Below are 23,786 nucleotides of genomic sequence, written 5' to 3' on the forward strand. Positions count from 1 at the left end.
AGAGGAATAAAGGCATCAAAATACATCAGAGAGTTAGCTTTGGTACATGTGTTTGTCTCATGAGGGTTAACTTTGTGATCCAGACTAAAGTTTAATATTACTAGGGTTGACTTTAGTTGAGGCCTTTCAACATCCTAGGTGGTGGGACTGAGACAGTCCCAGTGAAGCAAATCTGCTGAGCCTCCCTAGGAAGGTGCTACCACAGCCTTGTGCCTTTTTATGGCCACTGTCCAATGCTGACTGGGGTGGTGGAGCATTCAGCCTATTGACAGCTTCCCATCTAGAATCTTGCCATTTTCTGACCTGTAGTTTTAGAGAGTCTCAGCCCAGTTAGTGTGACTGTATGGGAAGCAGATGGCTGACAGTAGCAAAATCATGTTTGGTATGTGTTCCTGCTATAGCAGATGAGAGCAGTGCAGGAGCCTGTCTCCCTTGACTCAGATCTCCCACCAATTCATAACACAATAATTCCTCGTTATATTTTATAAGCAGACCTAGTACTGGGATATTATTATTATGATTCAGTTTTCCTTGAAATATGGTTAGTGAGTAAAGTTTGGAAACCTTTGAGAGATTAAGACTGGAGAGGAAAGCAGCCCTGCCTTACTTGTGCTTGTGCTCCCTTAAAGAAAGTAATTTTCTCCTCCAGCATTTGTAAAGCAGTCCAGCTGTGGTGGTAATAATGAGGGAATAGAGGTGGCAGGCACTTCTCCAAAATAGCTCCTGAGCTTGTGTGTTTGTGTTGTAAAGTGAAAAAAGTCTAGGAGAATTTTATGTGGAGAAGCCCCAATGTGGGGAGATCCATTTTTAGCTCTAGGGTTATGACTGGTGTTAATGTTTGGGTGTGGTGGGGACGGTGGGGTTCCCGGATTAGTATGTTTGCATAGCTGGCTTTTTTTGAATGTGTCAAAGGAGAACCAGGATGAAGATTGAAAACTTCTTTTTAGGGAATGTGGTTATAATTGAGAGCAAATAAACTCTTAATAGTCATCTTCAGGCACGGTGAGCTGCTTTCTAATTATGCTGATTATAATTGCTGAAAATATTCATAGAAACTGGTTTTGCTCACAAGAAGCATTCATCCCTCTGCATAGGAAGTGAGAAAAGCACGTCTTCTGCAGCAGTGGATAGCTGTGAGAAGTACAGCTGAAGCTGAGCTCTGTCCCCTGTTCTGTAATTTCCAGGGCTTCCACAGATCAAATAGTGTAAAACACTTGAGTGTTTGGAGTAAGCACAGCCAGAGTTTGTCTATGACCACCACCTTGCCCCTGTGTTATGCAGTCTGTGGGGATAAGCTGACTTGCTCTGCTCTTCCTCCACTAACTGGAAGTAACAGAAATAAAATTGCTTCACACAAGTGAGAGGCAAGAGAAAGGCATGACGGCTGATTTTCCAGGGCAATGGTCTTTGTGCAGCCTCAGAGATGCCCCGGTGGGTTATCGCATTATGTGCAGATGTTGAGCCTACCGTAGCTTTCTGCATGGCTGGGATGCTGAGAAAAATCCCTTGGGGCTATTTCTATGGAATTTATTGACTGTTCTGCTGTAGTGCAGACTGGTTCCTGCACAGACTGAGACACTGTTTTGTAGACATTGTACCCTGAGATAAATTTGTTCTCTCACCCATTGTGTGGCCTGTGTATTGGAGACATGTACAATGGACCCTGGTAGCCATGGCTCGAGCCTTGACAAATTGAAGGTCTGTCTTTTGAAGTTCATGACAGCAGCTTGCTCACTACCTACTCTGTTAAAGGGATTACCTAACCATTGCACAATCACTATGGAGACCAGATGGTCTTTTTGCCTGTTTCTTTAGAGAAATTAAGTTCAGCGTTTCCTTATGAATAGATATAAGCCCCTCAAAGGTCTCTTGTTGAATGTACTTTTTGCTCCCAGATGAGGAATTCTGATTGTAAACTCATTGCTTGTTTGTGGTCTGTGCCTCTTGGATATAGGAAGACAATGCTGCTGGGTGTTGGCAATTTGTTCAGGAGCTTGAAGCTTAGGAAGTTTGTGTATTGTCTTCTGCTAACCTTGAATCAATAGTCTTTTTGTTCAATCCAAGTTCAGTATGACACTTTGAAAACTGTACACATAGAGGAGTACATTTAGCAGCATAGGCAAATCAAACCTGCAAAGACAAGGGTATCATAAATAGCAGATTTCCAAATTGTTAGAGAGAGTAAGAAAATTACAGATTTTTTTTCTTTTTTGGGTGTAAGATGAAATTTCTGTGATTTATCTGTTTTATCAGATATCTTTGTGATAACAGGCATTAATTCATGTTTATAGATCTGGAGCATCTCTATCATGATCTGTCTCTTCCAAGTGATTTATTTGCTAACATTTTTTTAGGCTTGCTGTTAAGACTGTTTTTACTTCTAGTTGGCAACATTTACCTTTGTTTTTGGTAAGGTTAGCTACATACCAATGAATTAATTTAAACTCTTTCAAGGTTCTTATGCAGTTAATAGCCACAAAAAGAGTCAACAAGAGCAATATCCAGCATGTTCAAATCAAGTAGCTATTCATTTGAAAATTATGAACAGTAGCCATGGAATTTAGGCAGAAAGGAAAAATTTTGGTGGTTGTGTGTTAAGAATGGTTTGTAACTTAACTGTGTGTTCCAAAACTTAGTCTAACATTTTGTGCTACTTCTTTTCTATAGAGTGTTTCAATCCCTAAGTTGCTGGTGTGTTCTATGAGATCCAGATTTGGTCCCTTTGCTTTGAGTTGCGGTCTTTGTGTGCTAAGTGAAGAGCCAATACTTTCAGAGGGTTAGGAAGAGCTTGGGTCTTGTTACCTCTGGGTCTGTGCAATGCTTGGTGCAGCCTTTTTCTTGTTTTACTGGCAGATTAACTTAAAATCAGAACAAACCTAAAGAGCGAGGTTACTGCTGGAGTGAATTTCATGGTGGCCTTTCACTGCATAGGTCATGGTTGGAATCCAGGCATGGGGAAAGATAAACAGATGCTGTGGGACATTGCTCTGATCAGTCAGGTCCATATTGTAATGGACCATTGCATAATACTGTGAACTGTAATTGGTCTCCCAAAAGGACAGTTGGAGCGGGATGAAAGTTTGTCCTGACTCATCAGTGAGAGGAGAGGAGGACAAACAAAGAGGCAAGAAAATGAAAGATTTACTTGATGACTTATTCAATGTCAATTGTTAGAGTATACTTGTAAAAATGTATGTCTAAATTCCAGGAATTGTCTTCATCGAATTTCTCTTAATTTATAACTTTTGATTTTTTTCTTTTTTGTTCATTTTACATACAGTTGTAGTAAAGTGTAAGTTGTATTTGACTGAAAACCCTTTTTTGTCGTTTTGGTGTTTTCTAGGAAGGCTGTGTGCAGCTCCGTTCTGGTTTTGGCAAGCATAGTGGCTGGCTGTGAAGACAATGCAGAGCATACTGATTGCTGACCGTGCCCGTGTTTGAGAGCGCTCCTACAGGTTTGCTCTTTCTTTTATACTGTGCTTTTAATCTAAAAGTGCTAAGGGCTTGAAGTAGGGATGTTAAAACATAGAAACTCTAGAAGATAAGATTATGCTTTTGCAATGGCTTGTTTTGACAACTTTTTAATGAGGCAGCAGTGTATCCTCCTCCGGGTGATAGTCTGAGATTTTGTGCGTAAAGAAGCGTAGTGCTGGTGGAAAAAGCATTTTGGTGTTTCTGCACTGGAGATTCATACTGAGTTACAAAAAGAACAGAACTGTCTTCTTTACTTTGGGGTGCACTTTATGTAGGTTTGAAATCTTCAGTCACCTCAGTGGGGCAATTTAACTCCTCCAGTGTGTGCTATTCATTGCAGACACTGTGAAAAACTGAAGAGCATTTCACCAAGCAAACTATCGAACTGTGCTGTGCTGGATGAACATAATGCAGTTTTGTGCTGTAGTGGAAGATGAGGCTGTTTGCTAACCAAGTTCTTTTTTGTCTGATTTTTGGCAATTTTTTTTCCCTTTCCTTTCTCTTAGACTAGCCTCATTTAAACACATAGCCGGGGTTTACTGAACATTTTATTGAGGCAACACTTGGTTGCACAAAAATCAGTCAAGCTGAAACTGCAGTGGGCTTGTCTGCTGGCAGAAGGGATTTCTCTGAAAGTACAGCTCACTTTACATCTAAGTTATGATTATCTTACTGTCTCCCTTTCATTATGCCATTGTTCTTGGGAGCCAGAGATTTTGTAAGTTATAAGAAAAGGATGTTGCCAAGGGTGTGGGTGGAGGAAGGTGTTGACATGATTTCAATGGAGTTAGATTCCAGCTTTATAACAGAGGGGTAATGAACCACAGAGAAAATAGGCTTTCCTCGCTTGCCCCTAAAATAAGTTCAGTTATGAATTTAATGTTGTACATGGATATTTAATGGCTTTTTTTTAAACAATTGTTTCATATCATTTTTAAAATAGGCGTTTTCCTGTGTAGAGGGTAAAAATGGCCTGTTACTTTTTGCTCCATCTTCTAGCCATTGTTTCTAATGAAACTCTTCTTAATTTAGTGGAAAATGGGGAATTCAGAAAGCCAATATAGTCTTCAGGGATCAAAAAATCATGCTGCTACTACAGCTGGAGCCAAGCAAAAGCCTTGCTCTCTGAAAATTCGTAGCATTCATGCTAAAGATGAAAAGTCTTGCTCTATGCATGGATGGGGACATACCAGCAGTGGCTCAAACTACAAATCAAGGTCCCTTGCCAGAAGCTGCCTTTCACACTTCAAGAGTAGTCAGCCTTATTCCTCTAGACTTGGTGACACTGTGATGAAAGTCTCCAAAAGCAATGTCCATGCCAAGCACAGGACAAATGCCTCAGGGGACTACTGCCAAGGGAATAACGTGATGTTTTTGCCGGAGAATGGTTTCCACTATATTGGCCTCCAAGCTGGAAGTAATCATGCTGCCTCTCGAGAATGCAATGGCCACATTTTAAATTGCTATGGAAAGAATGAGAGTCTTGCATCAACCTCCCCATCAGAGGACAGGAGGAGTCCTAAAGTTCTCATTAAAACTCTGGGGAAGCTGGACGGTTGCTTGAGGGTCGAGTTCCACAACAGCAACAACAGCAAGGTACCAACCGAGGAGTCCAGTGGGCCAGTGCAGTTGCTGAGGTATTCCCCTGCCTTGGAATCTAAGCCAAATAACCTGCTTGATGTCAGGAGGAACTCCAGTGCCGACTGTTCTTCAAGCCATCGTCTGTCACCTACCGATTCAAGGCTTCGGTCTAGTAAAGGGAGCTCCCTCAGCTCTGAGTCGTCGTGGTATGACTCTCTCTGGGGAAATGCTGGGGATATCAATGAGCTGGATGGTTCATATTTGACCAGGAGCACTCCAGATACAAGCATTCATGCCAGTTTCCCAGCAAGCGACAACAAGAAGTCCTTCAACCAAAGTTCATCTCTTTCCTCACTCCGAGATCTCTATAAGGATACAAATTTGGAAAGCACTCCTCCACCTGGGATCAGGCTATCTGATGAGTATATTGACACTCCTGGTAGCCTAAGCAACCGTGTCTCCTTTGCTTCAGATATTGATGTTCCCTCCAGGGTAGAGCAGGGAAGTCCTGCCCATTACACCTCCTACACCCTCCCGTGCAGAAAGTCTAAGCCCCTCGGTGACGATGCATCCAAGAAGGATACATTAAAGAACCGAATGCGGCGCATCAGTGACTGGACGGGAAGTCTTTCAAGGAAGAAAAGGAAGCTGCAGGTATGTACAAACCAGCCTAAGTGCATGAAAGTTGGTTTTTATATTCCTCTTATAAGCATAGTGATTGCATGATATTAATCTTTTTTGCAGGTTGATTACTTGCTTATCTCATTTAGTAATTTGTGGAATTTTGAGAAGTATTGCATCCCTGGTGCTGTCTGAAATGTCAGCAGCAAAAAAAGAGACACATTATTTTGTGCAAATTTTCCCTTCTTGTTTTCATATTTTGTCACCTTCTAAGTTAACTCCAGTCTTTGCAGCCTAATTTCTCTGTGAATTTGCTTTTGACATTGTTGCATTACTTAAAAAGTGACCTGGGGTTTAAACCTTCTTTTTATTTCAAGTATGAAATATATGTGCTATGGATTAGCATACATTATCTGAAGAGTGTGGAAGGAGCAGTAGAGGGAGGACATTGCACTCATCTTTTCAGATGCTCCCTGTCTGTTTTACTGGCTTCACCACTCACTTTTTGCTTGTTGGTCCATTTCTAGCAAGGCAAGCAGCCATATTGACCAGAGGTGCTGGTTCTGCCTCCATATCCTCTGAAGGCATTATATGAACCTCCTCCTTCCTATGTGTCAGCTTAGTTCACCAGATGGAAAAACTTGAGTTGCCATCTGGCTCACTGGGAGATGCTAGTGTGAAAGAGATGGGAGGGGGAGAGCAAGAGGAAGGGAAAGGATGTTTCTTTAGAAGAATTTAAGACTAATCCCTTTAATAGGAATTTAGGATGCCTGTGGTCAGGAATGAAATTCTCATCTCTAGCTGCAGGCCCCAGAATTGGCTCTTTAAATTCCAGACTGTGCCTGGTCTCTGTGTGTGAGTTTGCAAGCTGAGATGAGACCGTTTTTGGATTGGTTTGGATTTTTGGTTTTTTCCTTCCTTTTTTCCCCTGAATCTTCCCTGGTGTTTGTCATACAGGAACAGTCACTGTGCTTCCCTAAATGAAAGATGCTCCCTTTCAGCAACATTGGTGTGCTGGCCACTTCAGAAGTTTCCTGTCTCCTGTACTGGAAATTCAGACAGGTCTTGCGCTTAACCAATGTGCATCTGTCATTGCAATGTAAAACTCGGACAGACCCTTAGGCTCAGAATGAGCTCAGCGTAAGGTTTGCTGGTGTGCGTCCTGGCTGGGGGGCTACAGAACTGGGAAATGGAAATGAAAATGAAAGCTGTTTATTTGCATCACTTCTTTTGTGAGTTAGTGCTCATGTACTTTATCAGATGCTGTCTTTTCACCTTCTTACTCAGCTGTGAAAGAGAGGGCAAAAAAACCTGGAATCACTGAGGAGCCTCAGTGCTCTGTTCCAGGATTCTTCACTGATTTCAACATCTGTAGCTGCTCTGGATTTTACTGCCAGGCTTTGCATATGATTTCTGCATCCCAGACCTTTAGTATGTGTTACTTAGTTATGACATTTTCAGAATGGCATTTGTGGTGCGCAATTCATAGCTATTTTGAATTCACTGTGCAGTGCACTGACTTCAGACGCGGCAAGAAAATTTGGCTGGTGAGATTACATCAAGCTTGAATCAGATTCTGGTAGAAGGAAAACAGCCCTAACTCCAAAAGCGGTGATTTCTTAGAAAAAGGCATAGGAAATGGTTAGTCACTGATTTTAATCAGACAAGCATCCAGTGACAGGAAGGGTAAGAGGGAGGTAGTGAATGCTTTGTAGTTTTGCAGTGCCTTGTGTGGCTTTATTGGTTCATTTCCATCTTTCACACTTTGACTAACGTGCCATCTCTTCTGGGGGTTGTAGTTTGGTAGTCCTTATACTCTTAACAAGTCCTTTAACTTAAAAAGACAGACGTGTCGTGCATGGTTCTGCTCGGTCACGTGGTTGGTCCCTATTTGTGTGGCTTCATCTTGTCGATGGCAGCATCTGTGCTTTGCTCTGAACAAGGCGTCCCTTCCTCCGTACATTAGTAATAACTGGCTGTGAGTCACTTGGGCTGAACGTAGGTGAAAGCTGGAATATTTCCCTGTAAGTGGGCCTAAGTGCTGGTGGTGGCTGGGTAGTCCCACCAGCTGCCCCAGTAGAAACAAACCAGCCAAGCCCCCTGCTTCATGGGAGCACAGGCCTAGGAGGCACAGGCTTGGGATATTAAGGCCAGACCCCTGACACTAGAAAGGCAATGGAGTTTAATCCCCTTTGTGAACAAATTGCAGCTTAAACACAGGTAGGATTTTCTCCATCTTGGAGGCTTCTTCCAGACCATCTCATTCAATACTTGCTAATAGGCAGAGTAAATGTCATTCCAGACAGTTTGTTCTAATGTCAGTATTGCCTTCTACATTAGTTATTCTTTCCTATTTCTAATCTGTTATGATTTATTTAAAGGGAGAAGTGTCTTTTCTTGGCCTGCATTTGTGGGGCTGGCTATACAGACTCTCCTTGGTCTCCTGTGTTAAGATTGGCAATCTATTTCCTTTTCATTCTGGCACCCTTCCTTCTCACCTGTTTTAAATCATCCACAAACAGATTTGCATATGGAATATTCCAGAGGAGTTCTTAGTTGTGCCCTGTCCAGTTACTTGGATGTTTCTTTATGTTTGCTTGATCTGATCTATCCTGGAATTGAATTTACCTTTCTAACAAAGATCTTGCATCAAGACTTGCAATAATCGTTTCCAAGACCTAGTTTTCCTTGCATGAGGGTGTCCTAAAGTGTTCCCTCAATGCATCACTGGTACTGTACTGCAGCACACATCTTCATTTAATTTAATCTGTGCTGAAATGGCATTGGGGTGATGCTGAGTTGCAATTCAATGTGTGTGATCTGAAAGGCGTGTGTGAGGTATGTCAGACCTGTGGACAGAATTTAGGCAGACTGGCTGCACAGCCAGATATGGCTAAGATGGTGGTGTAAACTCTGTGCATCTCTTTAACATGGAGAACATTAGCAATTTCTGTGTAAAATGTCAATCCATCCACCAGAAACAGCTACTGAAGAAAGGTTCTTGAGCTAACTAAAATAGCCTCACTTCAGGAATCGTATCTGAAATTTTATGACTTTATAAGCCAGAGCCCTGATGTGGGCTGTAGAGAGAATTTAAAAGAAAAGTACATTGAATGAACCTCTTTATTTGACTTGAAGACTAGTTTTAGATTCTCCTTTTAGCATGGCTCCTAATGAATGTAGCAGGCTGCGTTTTTCCTGTGCTGTTCTTTACAGCTAATTATTACGTGTGTCACTTTGTCTAATTGGTATTTTAGCCACTTTATCTTTTGCCTTATCTTTAGCTATTCCAGAGTATATCTCAAACATTGAGAGATCTCCTTGAATGCAGCTGAGTAGAAATAGAGATCTATCATCACTAGATTCAACAGAGCAAAAATCAGCAGAAAGTTTCCTGGCAGGGAAACCACCTGGAGCAGCAACTTAGGTCAAACCTTTTCAGTAGTGGCAGATTTTGCTACAATGAAAGCTTTCCCAAGGATCAACAGAGACTGTCAGACTCTACCAATTCAGTTCTTTAAGAAAAGAAAAATACAAGTGGTGGTGTCCTGGTGAAGTGTATATATTCATTTTGGATTAGTTATCCATTTTCTCTACTCTGGTACTTCCTCATTCCTACCCTTTCTGTGTGAGGAGAAAATACAGGATTTGGTTAGTGGCTGGTCATTGACAGATTGCATCCCACATTTTTCCCTAAAGTTTGCTGTTCCAGTGGTGGGTTTTCACAACAGACCCCTTCTATGTATTTGCCTTGTGTTTTGTCTCTTACTAGTGTTTTGGGACTGAAAGAAATACATATTCTTAATAAGCTGTACACTAATGTTCTCCAGCAGTTCCTGGAGAATAGTAAAACAATTAAAATGCTGGATTTTGGCACACAATTACAGTGGCAGTAATTAAAACAAGGGTGGAGAAAGCTTTCAGTTTCTCCCTGAAGTACAGATCACCAGCGCAGTTGTACAATCCATGTTCTACAGTTGCTTTGTGGCATAAATGCATTGCATGTGGGGTTTTATCCTGGTTTGCCCCCCCATGTGCTGATCTTCCTCCCTTTACCATATAAAAACCAGTTAAACTGTTGTTGTTTAGGGAGTTACTGTTGGGCAACACTGGTTAACACCTTGCAACAAGATATGAGGAAGGTGCTCCTTTACCATGAGAGTTGGATCTCCAGTGATCTGAAAAGCCAGACTTGAAGTTCAATGTACTGTTGGGGTTCAGGTCAAACTGGCTTTTGTGACACCCCAAGCAGCAGTGTCCTGCTGCTGGAAAAGTGGTCTGGCATTGCCTGGGAGGGTGTACGGTCCCAGTCTTTCTGCACACCGGAGGTCCTGATGCTCCCAAAACTACCTCTTTTTTGCTGTAGTTTTGAAGAGCATCAAGTAAGAAGCAAAGAAAAAAGTAGCTGTTTTCAAAGCTGCTGGGGAGAACAGCTCCCAGGAGACCAATGTTTATTTACTTTGTTCTTAGTACAGTAGTCTGTGAGAAAATAAATGCTTTTAGAGAGGCAGTCTAAACGTGAAAGTATAATGGCTTTATTATTACCGAGGGTAATAGCTTCACTTCTCAAATTGTTTATTGCAATATCTTCTTTTTTCTTCCTTCACACTTTTACTGCAAAATGCAATGTGTCTTTTGTGTTTTAGGTTCTTAATCTTAGTTGTTTTTAAATAGCATTGGCAACACTTGAGTTCAGAAGACAATAAATGGCTTCTTAGGATGGATGGTGTGGTTCTCAACAGTGAAGTTAGTCCAAGGAGCTCTGTTTTGGGTAGTAGGAAAATCCCTGTCCATCCCTGGAGCTTGGGAGAGTTGGGATCATACAGCACATTACTTGGAAAGGCTTAAAAGAGAAAAGGTCCAAACTGCCAACAAAGTCCCATGTTGACAAGCAGTGGCAAGAAATGGGCCTACTCTAGCATCCATATCAAAGGCAAAGTTGAAATCATACCATTAGGCCTGATTATTTCAAATAAAATTAACCAGCCCTCTCAATCCAAGGGATGAAGTTGCACAGTGCAATTAGGAGAAAGGCCTGCCAGTGCTTGATGGGATGATCAAACTCTCAGGGTGTTCCCAGCAGCTCAGAAAATACACAGCTCTGCAGTCTGGAGATTGGATTTAAGCCAGTCAGCAAGCGTGCCTTTCTTTTTTTAAATCACATATTGTTTTAGATTAGGTTTTCGTCAATTGATCAATTCTAACAAGCTTAAAACATTCTCTTTTGACCTTTTTTTTTGTTGGTTAAGCACCATTTGTATGACAAATAGAAAGTGGAGGTTAAAATCAGCCTTGTTGTGTTGTAGCTAAATCTAGCCACCTTGCACCAATATGATAGTACCAAAGTATCAAAAACCCTATAATAATAAAAAAACCTGTTGTGACACTATTCCTGCTTGTACTGAAACAGATGCAAAACATGGTGCCTGTGTTCCAGATGGAGGATGTAGTTGTCTCCTGGAGTACCTCAGGTTTCAGACAGTAGTTTCTAGTGAAATTTGAGATTACTCAAAGCATGCCAGAATTACCAAAGTGCTCCAATTAGTGGATAGGGTCTAATGGGGTTTTGCTGAAAAAACTGAATGGTAACAGTGGTGGTGTCAGTGGCTGAGGCAAAGGCTGTGATGTAGAGGTAAAAAGATGAATGAACTGGAAGTGGCTGAACATGAAACAAATTCAATTGACAAATGGGGTGTGTCTTTTGATTGTAGCTCTGGTGACTGATCACAGATAAATTCCATTTATGCACAGGAGCCAAAGTGTAAAGATGGGAGTGAATACTTTGACAGCAGAATGGACAACTTCACCACGGACACACTGGCACCATCACAGCTCTCCACTTTACTGTGGTCTCCTGGCTCCAGCCATGCCCTGTCCCAGAGAAGCGAGTCCACTAATGCTGTCAGCAGTGATGCCTTGAGGCAGAACATCTATGAGAACTTCATGCGAGAGCTGGAGATGAGCAGGATGAACATGGAGAATACGGAGACCTCATCAGAAACAGAAGACTCCAGTGGCGAGTCCCTTAGCTCCTTGGAGCAGCTGGATTTGTTGTATGAGAAAGAGCAAGGAGTGGTGCGCAAGGCAGGGTGGCTGTTCTTCAAACCCTTGGTGACCCTGCAGAAGGAGAAGAAGCTGGAGCTGGTCACACGACGGAAGTGGAAGCAGTACTGGGTTACACTTAAAGGTAAAACCACCACCTTGATCCTTCATCTTGGTAGCAGCAGTTCTTTCTGTTGTGTCTCAGCAGCATTTCATGCATGCTGGCTTCTGTTAGCAGATTTAGGGGGATCAGAACATCACACCTAACTTTACAAGGTCTACCCTCCACCTAAAGTGGAGCATGTGCCTAGGCAGCCCACTGAACTGAGGTGCTGCTCAATGTCTTTGGCATTGTGTGTGCAACCTTGTGTTTAATACCATAGTGGGAATTGTTTTGTCTGTCTTCCTGATTTGTGTGTTCACACCAGACTGGGGAGTTAGAAGATGCTTTGGGATGTTTAGAGGTCAAAGACCAAATTGAACCAAAATTTAAGGGTCAGGAGAAGTTGCTGGTGCCCAATTCCTTGCTAGAGTTCATTAGGCTCTGCTATGAAATTTACTGAAGGATGGGGTAGTTTACTATAAAAATGTTTTGTTCATTTCTGGCACTTTAGGTGGCAATATAATGGAGAGGTGAACTCCAGTGCCAGAGACTTTACACAGAAAAGTGTGTGTGGTTCAGAGAAGAGGAAGCTGAAGCAGCAGCAGGGAAAGCCCTGTGGTGCCCAAGGCAGCCATTCTCAGGACTTGTAGGTCTACCTCCTTTCCCTGGGTGGTCTTTCACATTCTCTGCTCCCAGCAATACCCACCCCTTCTGGCTTTTTGCGTGCCCAGCTTCCCATCTCCTGCAGCTGCTCCTGTTGTGAAAACAGCCCCATGGGAGGGGAATCCACTCAAGGGGGATGCTGCAGGTGTGATTGTTGTGCTCCATTTGTGGTTCAGAGGGTGCTGTGAGAAGTGTACTAGTGTCAGGAAGTGTGAGAAGGAAAATAATATCTGTTGTGGGGAGGAAGGGAAATTTAATGGGTGAGTTAATACCCTTTTTTAAAATTTTGATTTGCATCCAAAGGATTTGTCCTTCAGTAAATATAATACGAAGTTAATGAGCAAGGAAATAATCAAGCTTGATCATTTCCTGTCATATCTGGGACTACAGAAGAGAAAATGACAACTTTCCCACAGGTTGCCCTTTTAAAAATTGTGCATGGGTGTAGACCTGAAGAAAAGTGAACAGCAAACAGCAAGTCCTGGTAATGTTCTGCTTGATAGTGCTGGTTGAAAAGAAGCAAACTTACTAGAATGAGGCAATTCTGCCTAAAAATTCAGAGACTTGTTATCAAGGGATCAAAATGCAGGCAGGCTTAGTGGTTTAAATCACTTGCCCTGATAGCATCATCAGATAGCATGATTCATGCTTACAAGCAGTGTATACAAAGGGAAAAACAGTACCTGAATTCCACCCTCTTATTGTGTGTGTTTGTGTTATGGAGTATGAAGATAGTTTAATCTGCCTCTTCTAAAATTCAGTTTCTAAACAATTCTATCAAAACTCTAAACTGAAATATGTTATATACTAGTAGTTTGTGCATTTCTGGGATAATGAAGCTCTGGCAAGCAATTTAGGTGCTTCATGTTCATTTTTTTGGCTATAAAATTGGCTCATTGGTGACCTTGAAAAATTTGTGTCTCTTCTTACTACCTGAATTTCCACAGCTCCAAAAAAGGAGCAATACAGTTCTTTGTAAAAAGCTTTATTAACGTCTAACATTATAACTGTTAGATGCAATGCTTTTTACCTTAGTGGTTGATCTGGCTGCATTCATGGTACAGAGTCTTTTGCACTTTGCTAGCTGTTTTAAATATACATTCCTAATTTCCTTGATCTCTTACCTTTACTGTCCTGTGGAGACTTCTGATTCCAAAATAAACATGCCTATCTGGATTTCAAGGTGTAATTCTGCTTTCATAATTGCTATATCAAGATCAAGACACTTGCTTTGGTTCTCTTTATAAAGGTTTTTGAATGAATCAGTATTTAATTTGTTCTTGGAGTTTAAATTGCCAAGATATTTTAAAGCATGACTCTAAATATGTAAATGGGGAACAGCATGTTTATTTGCACTCTGTTGAGATGTGTTCAATTATAAATATGCAGAAGGCTTATAACCGTCTAGTTACCTGCCAGACTTAAAAGTATACATGTCCTGAGGCCTCTGCTCCACTTTCAGGGCCACCAAGACCTGAGCCTGAATAGTAACTGTGTACCAAGAGAAACTCTCTTTTCCATCTGTCCTGTCCAATAAGTTTCCTTTAACGAGGGAAATTGCTTTCCCTTTGCTTTCTCCCTTCAGCTCAAGTTTTAATTAAAATATTTGGACAATAATCAGTCCCGGTGGGTCTGACAGAGCTTATGAAACTAGCTGCTTCCAGGGATCACTGGAGTTGACCTAAAGATATACCTGGGGTATCATACACCCAAGCATACATACACGCCCTTCAAAATTTTTTATTTTTGTACATATAAACTCTCAGGATAAAATATGACTTATCTTCAGTTAGAGCAAATAGGGGAAATATGAGAATATGGAAATATTTTAAAATAAATATTAAAAACTTTAAACTTCTGCACTTTCCTAAAATGCAGAAGTGGAAGTGGTTGTATGTTGCTGCTGCTGAATACAAGAGAAAACTTGGTTTTGTTGGTTTAGTTTGCTCAGTTATTTTCAAATGACATTTCTGATATGCGGAGTGTTACAAACCATGTCCTTTTTTCCACCTGCAGAGATCTCCAAGTGTTTCAGTGGCATAAAGAAGATAAAGTGAGGGGTGCCCAATGGAATAGATAGGACCAAATGTATAGGATTTGTTCTTACCCAAAATATTCTGCCAGTCACTTTGGACATTAACAGGAAAAGGTGCAGTTATGTAGTGTAGAGGTATTTCTATGTATTAGATTCCTTACTCTAAAAACTTTCAGTCAATGGATGATTTGATCAGAAATCTCTGATACGGGTTTCCCTTCGTAATGGTATTTTAGAAGTGCACTTCAATCCATGACCCCTCGAACAGGCAAATGGGTGCGTCTCAGAGGACAGTGGGTTATAACAAGGCAGGAAGGAAAGGCTGTCAGGGATGGGGGGCACAGGCCCTCCTTGAGCCAGCATCGCTGCCAAAGGCATCATGGCACTATAGTCATACTGCTGTGGGCTAGGATCAAGGGTCCTCTGCTGGGATCAAGTCTCTTCCACCCTCCTCCAGAAGTAATTCCACTTGTTATACTCGAGATTGCCGTCATCAAGGATAAGTTTGTTTTCTGGATGCAAGCTTCATACCTTGGATATAACACTATTTACAAGACTGAACATGCTCAAACTCAGCCTTTTAAAACTGTAAATTACTCAGAATTGTCTGAGTCTCCAATTTCCAGCTAGATTCAAGGAAATCTGGTTTAAATGTGAGAAATTGATTCACTAAGCATGTTGTATGATGACAAAGGGTTCTGCAAATCTTTTCAACAAATACGAAGATTTCTTAAGTGGCTGTTATGAGAGAGTTGGTTCAATTTAATAAAGAAACACAAAAGCTGATTTAACTAAGCAGGAGTTAATCTCTTCTACATGCCTTAACATTTTAATAGGCTGAGTTTATTGATAGAATATTGTGGGTTAGAAGGGACCTTTAGTCCAGCTCCCCTGCCATTGGCAGGGACATCTTTTGCTACAGCAGATTGCTCAAACCCCATCCTACCCTAATCCTTGGATGCTTCCATATTGTGGTGTCCTGATTTATTTATTAAGTCCATAAATGTTTGTTGTGGCCCTATTAGATGCCTGGTTCAACTTTTCATTGGCAAATTGATCATTAACTGTTTTTCTGTGTAGAAGATCTTCCTTTTTTATCTGTTTCGGAAGAGGAGCAGAACTGATGTTCCCTGTCTCTGAAGGGTGTCTTAATTCACAAAAACATTATATAATGTTGGGAGATCCGTAACTCACTTTCTCCTCATGTTTTTTTGTCCCTCTGAACTGCAAAAGGTTGTACACTACTGTTTTATGAGACCTATGGAAGGAACTCAATGGAGCAGAGCAGTTTGCCTCGATATGCCCTGTTTGCAGAAGACAGTATAGTTCAGTCTGTTCCTGAACATCCCAAGAAAGAAAATGTGTTCTGTCTCAGCAATTCTTTTGGAGATGTCTACCTATTTCAGGTAACAGGATGCATGCATAACTTGGTAGTTGTTTCCATTTTAGGATGTGTTTGTGAGTCTACACATGTATCTATATGATTGTATGTACACATGCACACACACATCATGTTTCTGCCTTTGACTTAAAAATAATAGCACAACAGCACTGTTGCATTACACTATTATAATATTAAATGTATGATATGACTTCAGGTATTACACCAGTTGGCCCAGTCAATTATGGCTTAGAAAAAAAAGAGCAAGGACCACAAATCTTCAAGAAGCTCTGGGTACCTGGTTGATCACAAGCTTCTAAAAAATCAACTTTTAATCAATTTTTTTCACATCTATTAGTATTCCACCCTTACAGAATGGTAAAGGTGCTCAACCCTGCATCTGCTGGCCACAGAGTTTGCTTGAGCAAGATACTCAAGAAAGAGAGCTAAAAATAATCAGAATACCTTGGCTGCTCAAGGGCACCACTGGAAATGTCAATAAAGAACAGTGTTATGTGGAACTGCCTGCATAGAAACATGTTGATTCATAGGCACACTTGTACATATCTCCAGAGATACTTCATGCAGATTGCATTCTCTTTACCTCGATGTTGCCTCTCCACTAACTTGGCACTTTTTATGTAAGCAAATACCCCTCTTCAGAATCTCACATATAAAATCTTTGCTGTCACAGCAGTGAAGAAGGTTTGTCTTTGATATCTGGTAGGATTTACTTTAATTATCTGGAGGGATGAAAGATGCAAGTCACATCTTTCTCACAGCTTATGTGGCTCTTGTCCTTCTGGGGCTTTTATACCTTGCAGGTCTAAGAAGCAGAAGCTGAAGTTTGGAGACAAGTCATGATGGAGTGTAGGAAAATCTCAGGCTACCTTTCTTTGCTCAGTTCTAAAGAAAACCTTATTTCACTTGGTTAAGATAAAGTGCCTAAGACAACAGTGAGCCTATCAAGCACTTCATGCCCTAGAGCTGTTGATTTGATTTTATTTTTCTCTTATCTGCTCCTAACATTGCACCATTGATTGGTTTCACAGGCAACAAGTCAGACGGATCTGGAAAACTGGGTTACTGCCATACATTCAGCCTGTGCCTCCCTCTTTGCAAAGAAGCTTGGGAAAGAGGACACTGTCAGGCTGCTGAAAAATCAGACCAAGAGTCTCTTCCAGAAGATTGACATGGATGGCAAAATGAAAAAGATGGCAGAGTTGCAGCTCTCAATTGTTAGCGATCCAAAAAACAGAAAGGCCATAGAAAATCAGGTAGGAAACAATTTTTTTATGAGAGCATATTTATCATTAATTATTGCTTTGGTCTCTATTTGTGATTTCTAGGCCTGAGAGCAATTGTCTTGGGCATAGCTGGCACTGTGGTTGTAATTATTGCCAGGTTTCTACAGCAATCCAGAGCAGTGCAGGAGGCAGACTCCTCAAAGCTGTGCATCAGACTGTTCTGTTTCATAAGCACAAAGCTTTTTCTTGTGTCTTCTGTGAAAATGTAATTAATTTTCCCTGTTTTATGTTAATAAGATCTAGCTGTTACATCTCATACCACAGAATATATAGTGTGTTCTGTGAATAATTTATTATTGTATTGTGGAAGAGATTGAAGTGTAGGTGCTTGGCAGTATTGTTCTGTACCTTAAGACAGCACATGAGGAATACTTAGTCCTTCCTCCAAATTTATTTGTGTAGTGGCAGACAAAACCATGTGCTTCCAGTTGTAATTTAGCCATGACTAATAATCACCTGATTGTCTGTGTGTGGTGGTGAACAAACATGAAGCCTTACTCTGCTCTCAGTTCTAGCATGTGAACCAGGAATCACTCCAGGGATACCTTATGGAAGTACATCGTGCAGTGTTGATGTCTTGCCCATACCCCCAGTTTTGCAGATAGTAACAGGCAAAAGATGCCTTAATTATTTAGACATGCTTAGTGTTCAGTCAACAACCTTACTACCCATGGCTTCTTGTGGACTAAACTTGTCTAGTAGTTTAGCCAAAGTAAGTCTGTGGACTGAGGTTGCTGTATCTTTAGTTTTATTAGGCCATTTACGGAAGACTTCTGATAACTTGAACTGATTGACTGATCTTCGAGAGCCTTTCCAGTCAGGGTAACTATTCCTCTGTCAGTACTTCATGCTGCATATTATGGCCCCTTGAGTAGCAAATGAGGTTTACTTCCTTCGAACCAATAGAGCATAATTATTTTTCTTTGGTTAACAAAACACATGTAGTTTCAGCGATTTGATGCTTATAATATTTAAAATTCTTACTCTACTAGCTTGGACTTGATGAAGAGCAGACTGACTAGTACTGACGTCACTGTCAAGCTCTTGTGGCACACTTGAGTCTGAAGCTGTATGAGCAGAGTTCAAATAACATGCAGGTTTGTGAAGGGATTTGCAGTGCAGATGTTCATAAGCCCTTTGAGTGCTCAGATGTTCATAAGTTATTTCCAGGTCACTTTATTTCATGGTCCAGAGCTGAGTGAGGTGAATGGAGGAGGAAAAATGTTAAGTATCCTTTTATTGCAGTAGGCTTTGAGACCTAGAAGAATATACACATTTCTATTGATGTCTAGTGCTTGTAACATGTGATGCACTGAGGAAAAATCCTGATGTATATTAACTTAATTTATCCCACCCTCACCAAATATTCTTGTTAGTAGTTCATTTAGAGTCAGCTGAAGAGTATTAATGATCTTAATATCTGCTAATTAGGTGTTCTGTCCTTGAAGAATTGTCATTGTTTTCTAGTTTTGTAAGAAGTTGGCTTCATTCTGTAGAACTGAAATCCATCTTCTGGGCTGCAGAAGATTTATTCCTGTAATCTTCTATCTATGTGTGTCTCAGAACATTGAATGGGGGCAGACCATTGGCACAAAGAATGAAATTGATCACTGCAAGCATCCAGTAGTTGGCAAAGAATAAATTTATAGCAAGAATTTTCTCCACTCTTGATCCCTTTGATCTCTTTAAAATCTCTCCTTAGAATTGCCTAAGGTTTGCTGGCAAAGTCACTTCAGAGAAAAATCGGTAGATAACTCAGTTGCCTAATCTTCTAATTGGTTGTCCCAGATTGGCTTTTGAAAAAAAAAAAAAAAAAAAAAAAAGAAAATCTTGATGCAATTAGTAACTGAGAATTCTTAATATACTTAGTAAGGTAATGATTTTGAGAAAATGTTATTCCTGAGGGAACAGTTTGCATATATGCAAAAAACCAGCTATAGTTGTTTAGTAACAGTGGTTGTTTAGTTGTCTTTTGCCTATTTTGAGAAACAAGAAAATATAAATTCTTGTTTTGGTTTTGTGTAAATTTGATGATGTGTCAGTCATGGGGCAGATATTATTCCTCCATGCTGAAGTACATTGTGTTGCCAATACTGTGTTTCTTTCTCATGCATCCTGTGCTGGAAATCACCACTGGTGATTTATTTTGGGAAGCCAGCAGAAATAGTGTGACTGACTTCAGAAGGACTGTGGTGTTTTTTTACATAAAAAGAATTTATTTTCACTGGGGAATTATCTTGGAGACTCTGATTTCTATAGCCTTTCTCCTTTTCCTTCCTCAGAAAAGCAACCACCAAATGTCAACTTACTCTTTACTTTCACTTCTGTATTGACTTAACACAAATACTTCTCTGCTGAAGACTGAATAATTCTCAGGGCTTTAAAAGCAAGCAAACCTTTTTTTTTTCTTTCACAATTACTACCACCTGAAAGGCAGTTGTACTAAGGAAACTTGCACTTCTAAAGTTTCTGTGGGTATTTTCATATACTTTTACACGCTTCTTTTGGTGTCCAGCAAATGGACTAGAGAAGCTCATCTGTTACTGTCTGGTAAATTTTGTGAATTTGAAGGCAATCAATTGATGAAACCAGTGCTAAACAGAAGTGCAAGCAAACAACAACAAAGACAAAACATTGTTTTTCTAGAGAAATTGTTGTTTTATAGGCTTGATGCTATCAAACTCTGGTTGGAAAATGTTTTCAGTCTTGTGGCTTGTATGAGGGATTCTCTCTATGTGGGCTTACTGGCCCAAAATAATAATAATAATAATAATAATATACTACTTTGTAAGTATTTAAGAGGAAATTTTAGCCCTTCACAAAGCTACTGGTAATGCTGGTCAGTTTAGAGGAGATCAATGAAGCATCTGCAAGATGGCAGTGTGGCCGGAAGTCTCAAGTCTGCATATGCAACATTTATTATTACTGTGTGAAATAAATACATTGTGTGTGATGGTATTCTCCCAACATGTAACTTCTCCCCTTAAGTGAAGAGAATTAGGACAAAAGGTAGCAAGTTTGAAAATCTCCTGGTGTCCAGATGAATTTCAAAGCCTTTCTTTAAAATTCTTTAGTTTTCCTAGATGTTTAATCTGCTAGAGAAACCACAGCATTTGCTGTGAATACAGAGCTCTGTTAGTGAAAGCGATTATTGGCATTTATTCAGAGCTCTTTTCACAAAATAGTGCACATTAAGTCAGAAGTGAAACTGTCTCTGCCTGCAGAACTGGTTTTAATGGGGTGGAAAATCTATCTCGCAAGAGAGACCACTGCAGCCCTTGTGTAATTGTTTATGTACTTGGTACATAAGTCTATCCTGATGTCTCACTTTAGAACAATAGCATGATTAATGGTTGCTTGAAAGCATTATCGAGTTTTGTCTTCAAATTTTAATATGTTGGCATAATCATGTTTTCCAAGCTATTCAGGGGTTTCTGATGTAATTCATATTTTCTCTGCATATAATTCTTAACTTTTCAGAGGGTTAGGAACATGTGTATTTACTTGCAGGCACTGAAATGGTGAAGCATTAGTGAAAAGAACAGGCACATGCTTTTTTTGGAGATACTTTTTTTGTAAGTTTTCATATGTGTCCTCCACCTAAAAGTATTTTGTCTGTTGCCATAAAAAAAAAAAAAAAAACCAAAAAAAAACCGGATCAGTAAGATGGTGGTCTGCTTATTCTGTGTAGTCATTAAATCCATTAGTACCTTTCTTTCTTTCTTCCTTTCCCTGTAAGGGTCTCCAGCTTTTTACAAAGAGCATAACTTCATTTCTTTGTTTTTAAAATTTACTTGATTCTTTCTCTTTTCTCACATTTGAAGAGGGATGATTAGGATAGGTCTGGGAACTTATTCTTCAGCCTCCACAAAGCTCAAATTTCATGTCTTAACTTTCTATAAAGCATCTGATGAAATATTTTCTGACATTGAGATCCAAATTCTCAACAGCACTCAAAGACAGTCTTTTCAGGGAACTTTGCTAACACATGCCATCATTGCTGCAGACAAATTCAGCTGGAATCTCAGTATGTAGTAACTTTTCATTCTTCCATATCCTCTCAAACTAAAACAAAAAAATGTCCAAGCTTGTTAGAGCAGACCTTCAGTTTGTGTGGTCTTTGAACTGGCTAAAGCAGATCTCTGCTTCCTGAGAGGTTGGTTCAATACCTTTCCAGATGTTACTCTTCAGTAACATTTTACTTCATTGTACCTTCTCTACATCATTAGCAAAGTACTTCTCTTTAGTAGTAGTAGACTGGAAGTGAAGTGAGTAGGCAGGCAGCAGGTTAGGGAAGTTCATCTCCATTCTCTCTGCGCTGTTGTTACTGTTTTACAGATTCATAAATTTCCCTCTTTGTTTTGCAAAGATTTAACATAGGGTAGTGAAAAATGAGTGTGGAGTTGCATAGCACTATCTCATACAATGGAGCTGGTGGGGCAGCCTGTTCAGAAAGAGATGGTGGTCTGGGTTTTGGAGAGGGCAGCTGGATAATAAAATTCAGTGGATTCCTTACTTACATCCCCAGCTATAGACATATATATGGCACCACTAATTTCCCCTGGATTTTCAAATGGATGTAAATTGGGTACACATATGTCCACTTTCATGCTATCAGTGCTATTTGGAATAAGATTACCTCTGTCTATTTTGGTTAAAAATTATGAAAATTCTGTTCTTCCAATGCAATCAAAAAGATTACATTTATTGTAAAAAACCTCCATTGTCTTGTTATTTCAGGAAGATTTCTTAAACCTTTTTTGAGTCACCATGCAGATGAAGAATAAAGTGTTGCTAATTTCACATGACTGTTGTTGTACTCTTTTACAATGCCTTCTTTAAACTAAAAGTTATGATAGCATCTCAGTAGTGTTTTCTAAAGTAATGGAATTTCTGGAAGAGTGATGGTTTTGCTTCTTTGAGTTCTCTTTTAGGAAGTAATGACAATGAAAATCTGTTCCCTGTCCCCAGAAACCAAGTGACTCATTTTTCCAGATGGATACAATATGAATTGTGTCTGAGAACCAGGGACTGGAATGCAAAGAGTTTGGTGTTGTTTGTAATGTGGTTGAAAAGCTGTACATATAAAACAGCAACAGAAGTTTCTTCTCAGTCCACAGAGTTCCCTACATCAGCCTGCAGAGACACTTTCCATCTGGAAATAAGATATTGTGTAGGGAAAAATTGAGAATTTTTATTGCTGTAGATAGCGAATTGTGCCAGCAAGGCCCTCGTGCTTCTGTATGGTATAAGAACTACTACTAAATAAAATCAATTTTGAAGGCTGAAGTATTGAGAGAAGGCCCTCCTTCCTGTGCATCTTTTCTTTTGTGCTCCTTTGAGTAGGTGCCAAGTGAAAAGCTGGTGTTATCAGGTGAGCTGTCCAGGAAGTTTTTTCCATCCTCCTTCTAGGTCCTTGAGGTATTGTTACATTGAGTTGATACGATGTAGTTTCTGGCCTGGCTTTACACCATTGACACGCTGGTTTGGGTTTTATTACACTGAGCTCTTTTTACTTTGTGCGGAACACGTTTGCAAATGAGACATTTCTTCCTTAGCCCCCCAAAAGATACTGTTGGCACTGTAGTGTACGAAGGATGATGAGCCAGGGGCCATCCCTGAGCCACCCTGCCTTCGCTGGGACTCGTGAGGCCTTCCCTAAACCTGTTCCAGTTGAGGTGCTGGTGCCACTGCAAATGTCATCTGCAGAGAGAACTGTAGAGCCTGTAGGAACTATGGATCCCCAAATCACATGCTGGAAACTGTTAGCATGCATATATTTACCCCTTGTTTTCCCAAATTCCCACTTTAAAGTTTAGCTATAGAAAACTAAACAGGTTTATTGGTCTGAGAAAGACCTGCTTTCAAATAACTTCCTTTAGCTTCCTTCCTTTGTGTGACTTAAAATGTAAATAATTTGCAATTTTTTCTTAGTGTCTGAACAGATTTTTCACTAACCTGGGAGAGATTTGACTATTTATGTTCTGAAAATGATCATTACTGCTGAAGTACTGCCAAAAGTACTGATCTTCCTTTGTGTGTTAACTCTTAATAACTCATTCCTGCACTAAGTCTTTGATGCAAAAGCTTACCCCTCACATAATTACTGTCTTGTCCTTCTACTAGGCTTCCTTGCATAAGTCCTCTTGGTGGCTCAGGCTAAATAATTCTCAAGGCTTCCCACATTTTTTCTCCTTTTTATCTCTCTACCACAGCTTCCTTTTCCACTCTACCTTACAGGATCCTGCTAAGTTCAATATATTTATTTGGGTGACCCCCTCTTGCCTTTCTTCCAAGCTCTTTCATGCTGCCATTAAACCAAGAAATCCTTGCTTAACATTTCCCTGGACTGACAATGAGATCCTCCCTTTCCTCTGGAAAAACCCTTTAATGCTTTCATGTTTCATGTGTGCTCACTTGTCTTGGTATGCCTCATTTCTGGCCATATCTCTTATCTGCTTTCGGACTCACTTCATGCTGGTGTTAACCTTTATTGCCCATTCCTGCTCCCACAGCTGTCTGCTGCATCCACTTTTTCCTGTTTGCTTTCGAGCAGATTTCAAAGAGCATTTTTTTCTG

The 23,786-nt window shown here is 40.3% G+C and overlaps 1 protein-coding gene across 11 annotated transcripts in view; it reads left to right on the forward strand.

Moving 5' to 3' along the window:
• TIAM2 (TIAM Rac1 associated GEF 2) overlaps window positions 1-23,786 on the forward strand; it is a 166,911-nt gene that overhangs the window by 75,006 nt on the left and 68,119 nt on the right. For all 11 annotated transcript variants that reach the window (XM_038131913.1, XM_038131907.1, XM_038131906.1 and 8 more), the window contains 5 exons: window positions 3,344-3,455; window positions 4,507-5,709; window positions 11,428-11,863; window positions 15,753-15,925; window positions 16,953-17,177. In XM_038131913.1, coding sequence (XP_037987841.1) covers window positions 4,513-5,709; window positions 11,428-11,863; window positions 15,753-15,925; window positions 16,953-17,177 — 2,031 coding nt within the window. In that variant the 5' untranslated portion in view covers window positions 3,344-3,455; window positions 4,507-4,512. The remainder of the gene's footprint in view (window positions 1-3,343; window positions 3,456-4,506; window positions 5,710-11,427; window positions 11,864-15,752; window positions 15,926-16,952; window positions 17,178-23,786) is intronic.

The sequence above is a fragment of the Motacilla alba genome, chromosome 3 (assembly GCF_015832195.1).
Source record: "Motacilla alba alba isolate MOTALB_02 chromosome 3, Motacilla_alba_V1.0_pri, whole genome shotgun sequence".
NCBI lineage: Eukaryota > Metazoa > Chordata > Aves > Passeriformes > Motacillidae > Motacilla > Motacilla alba.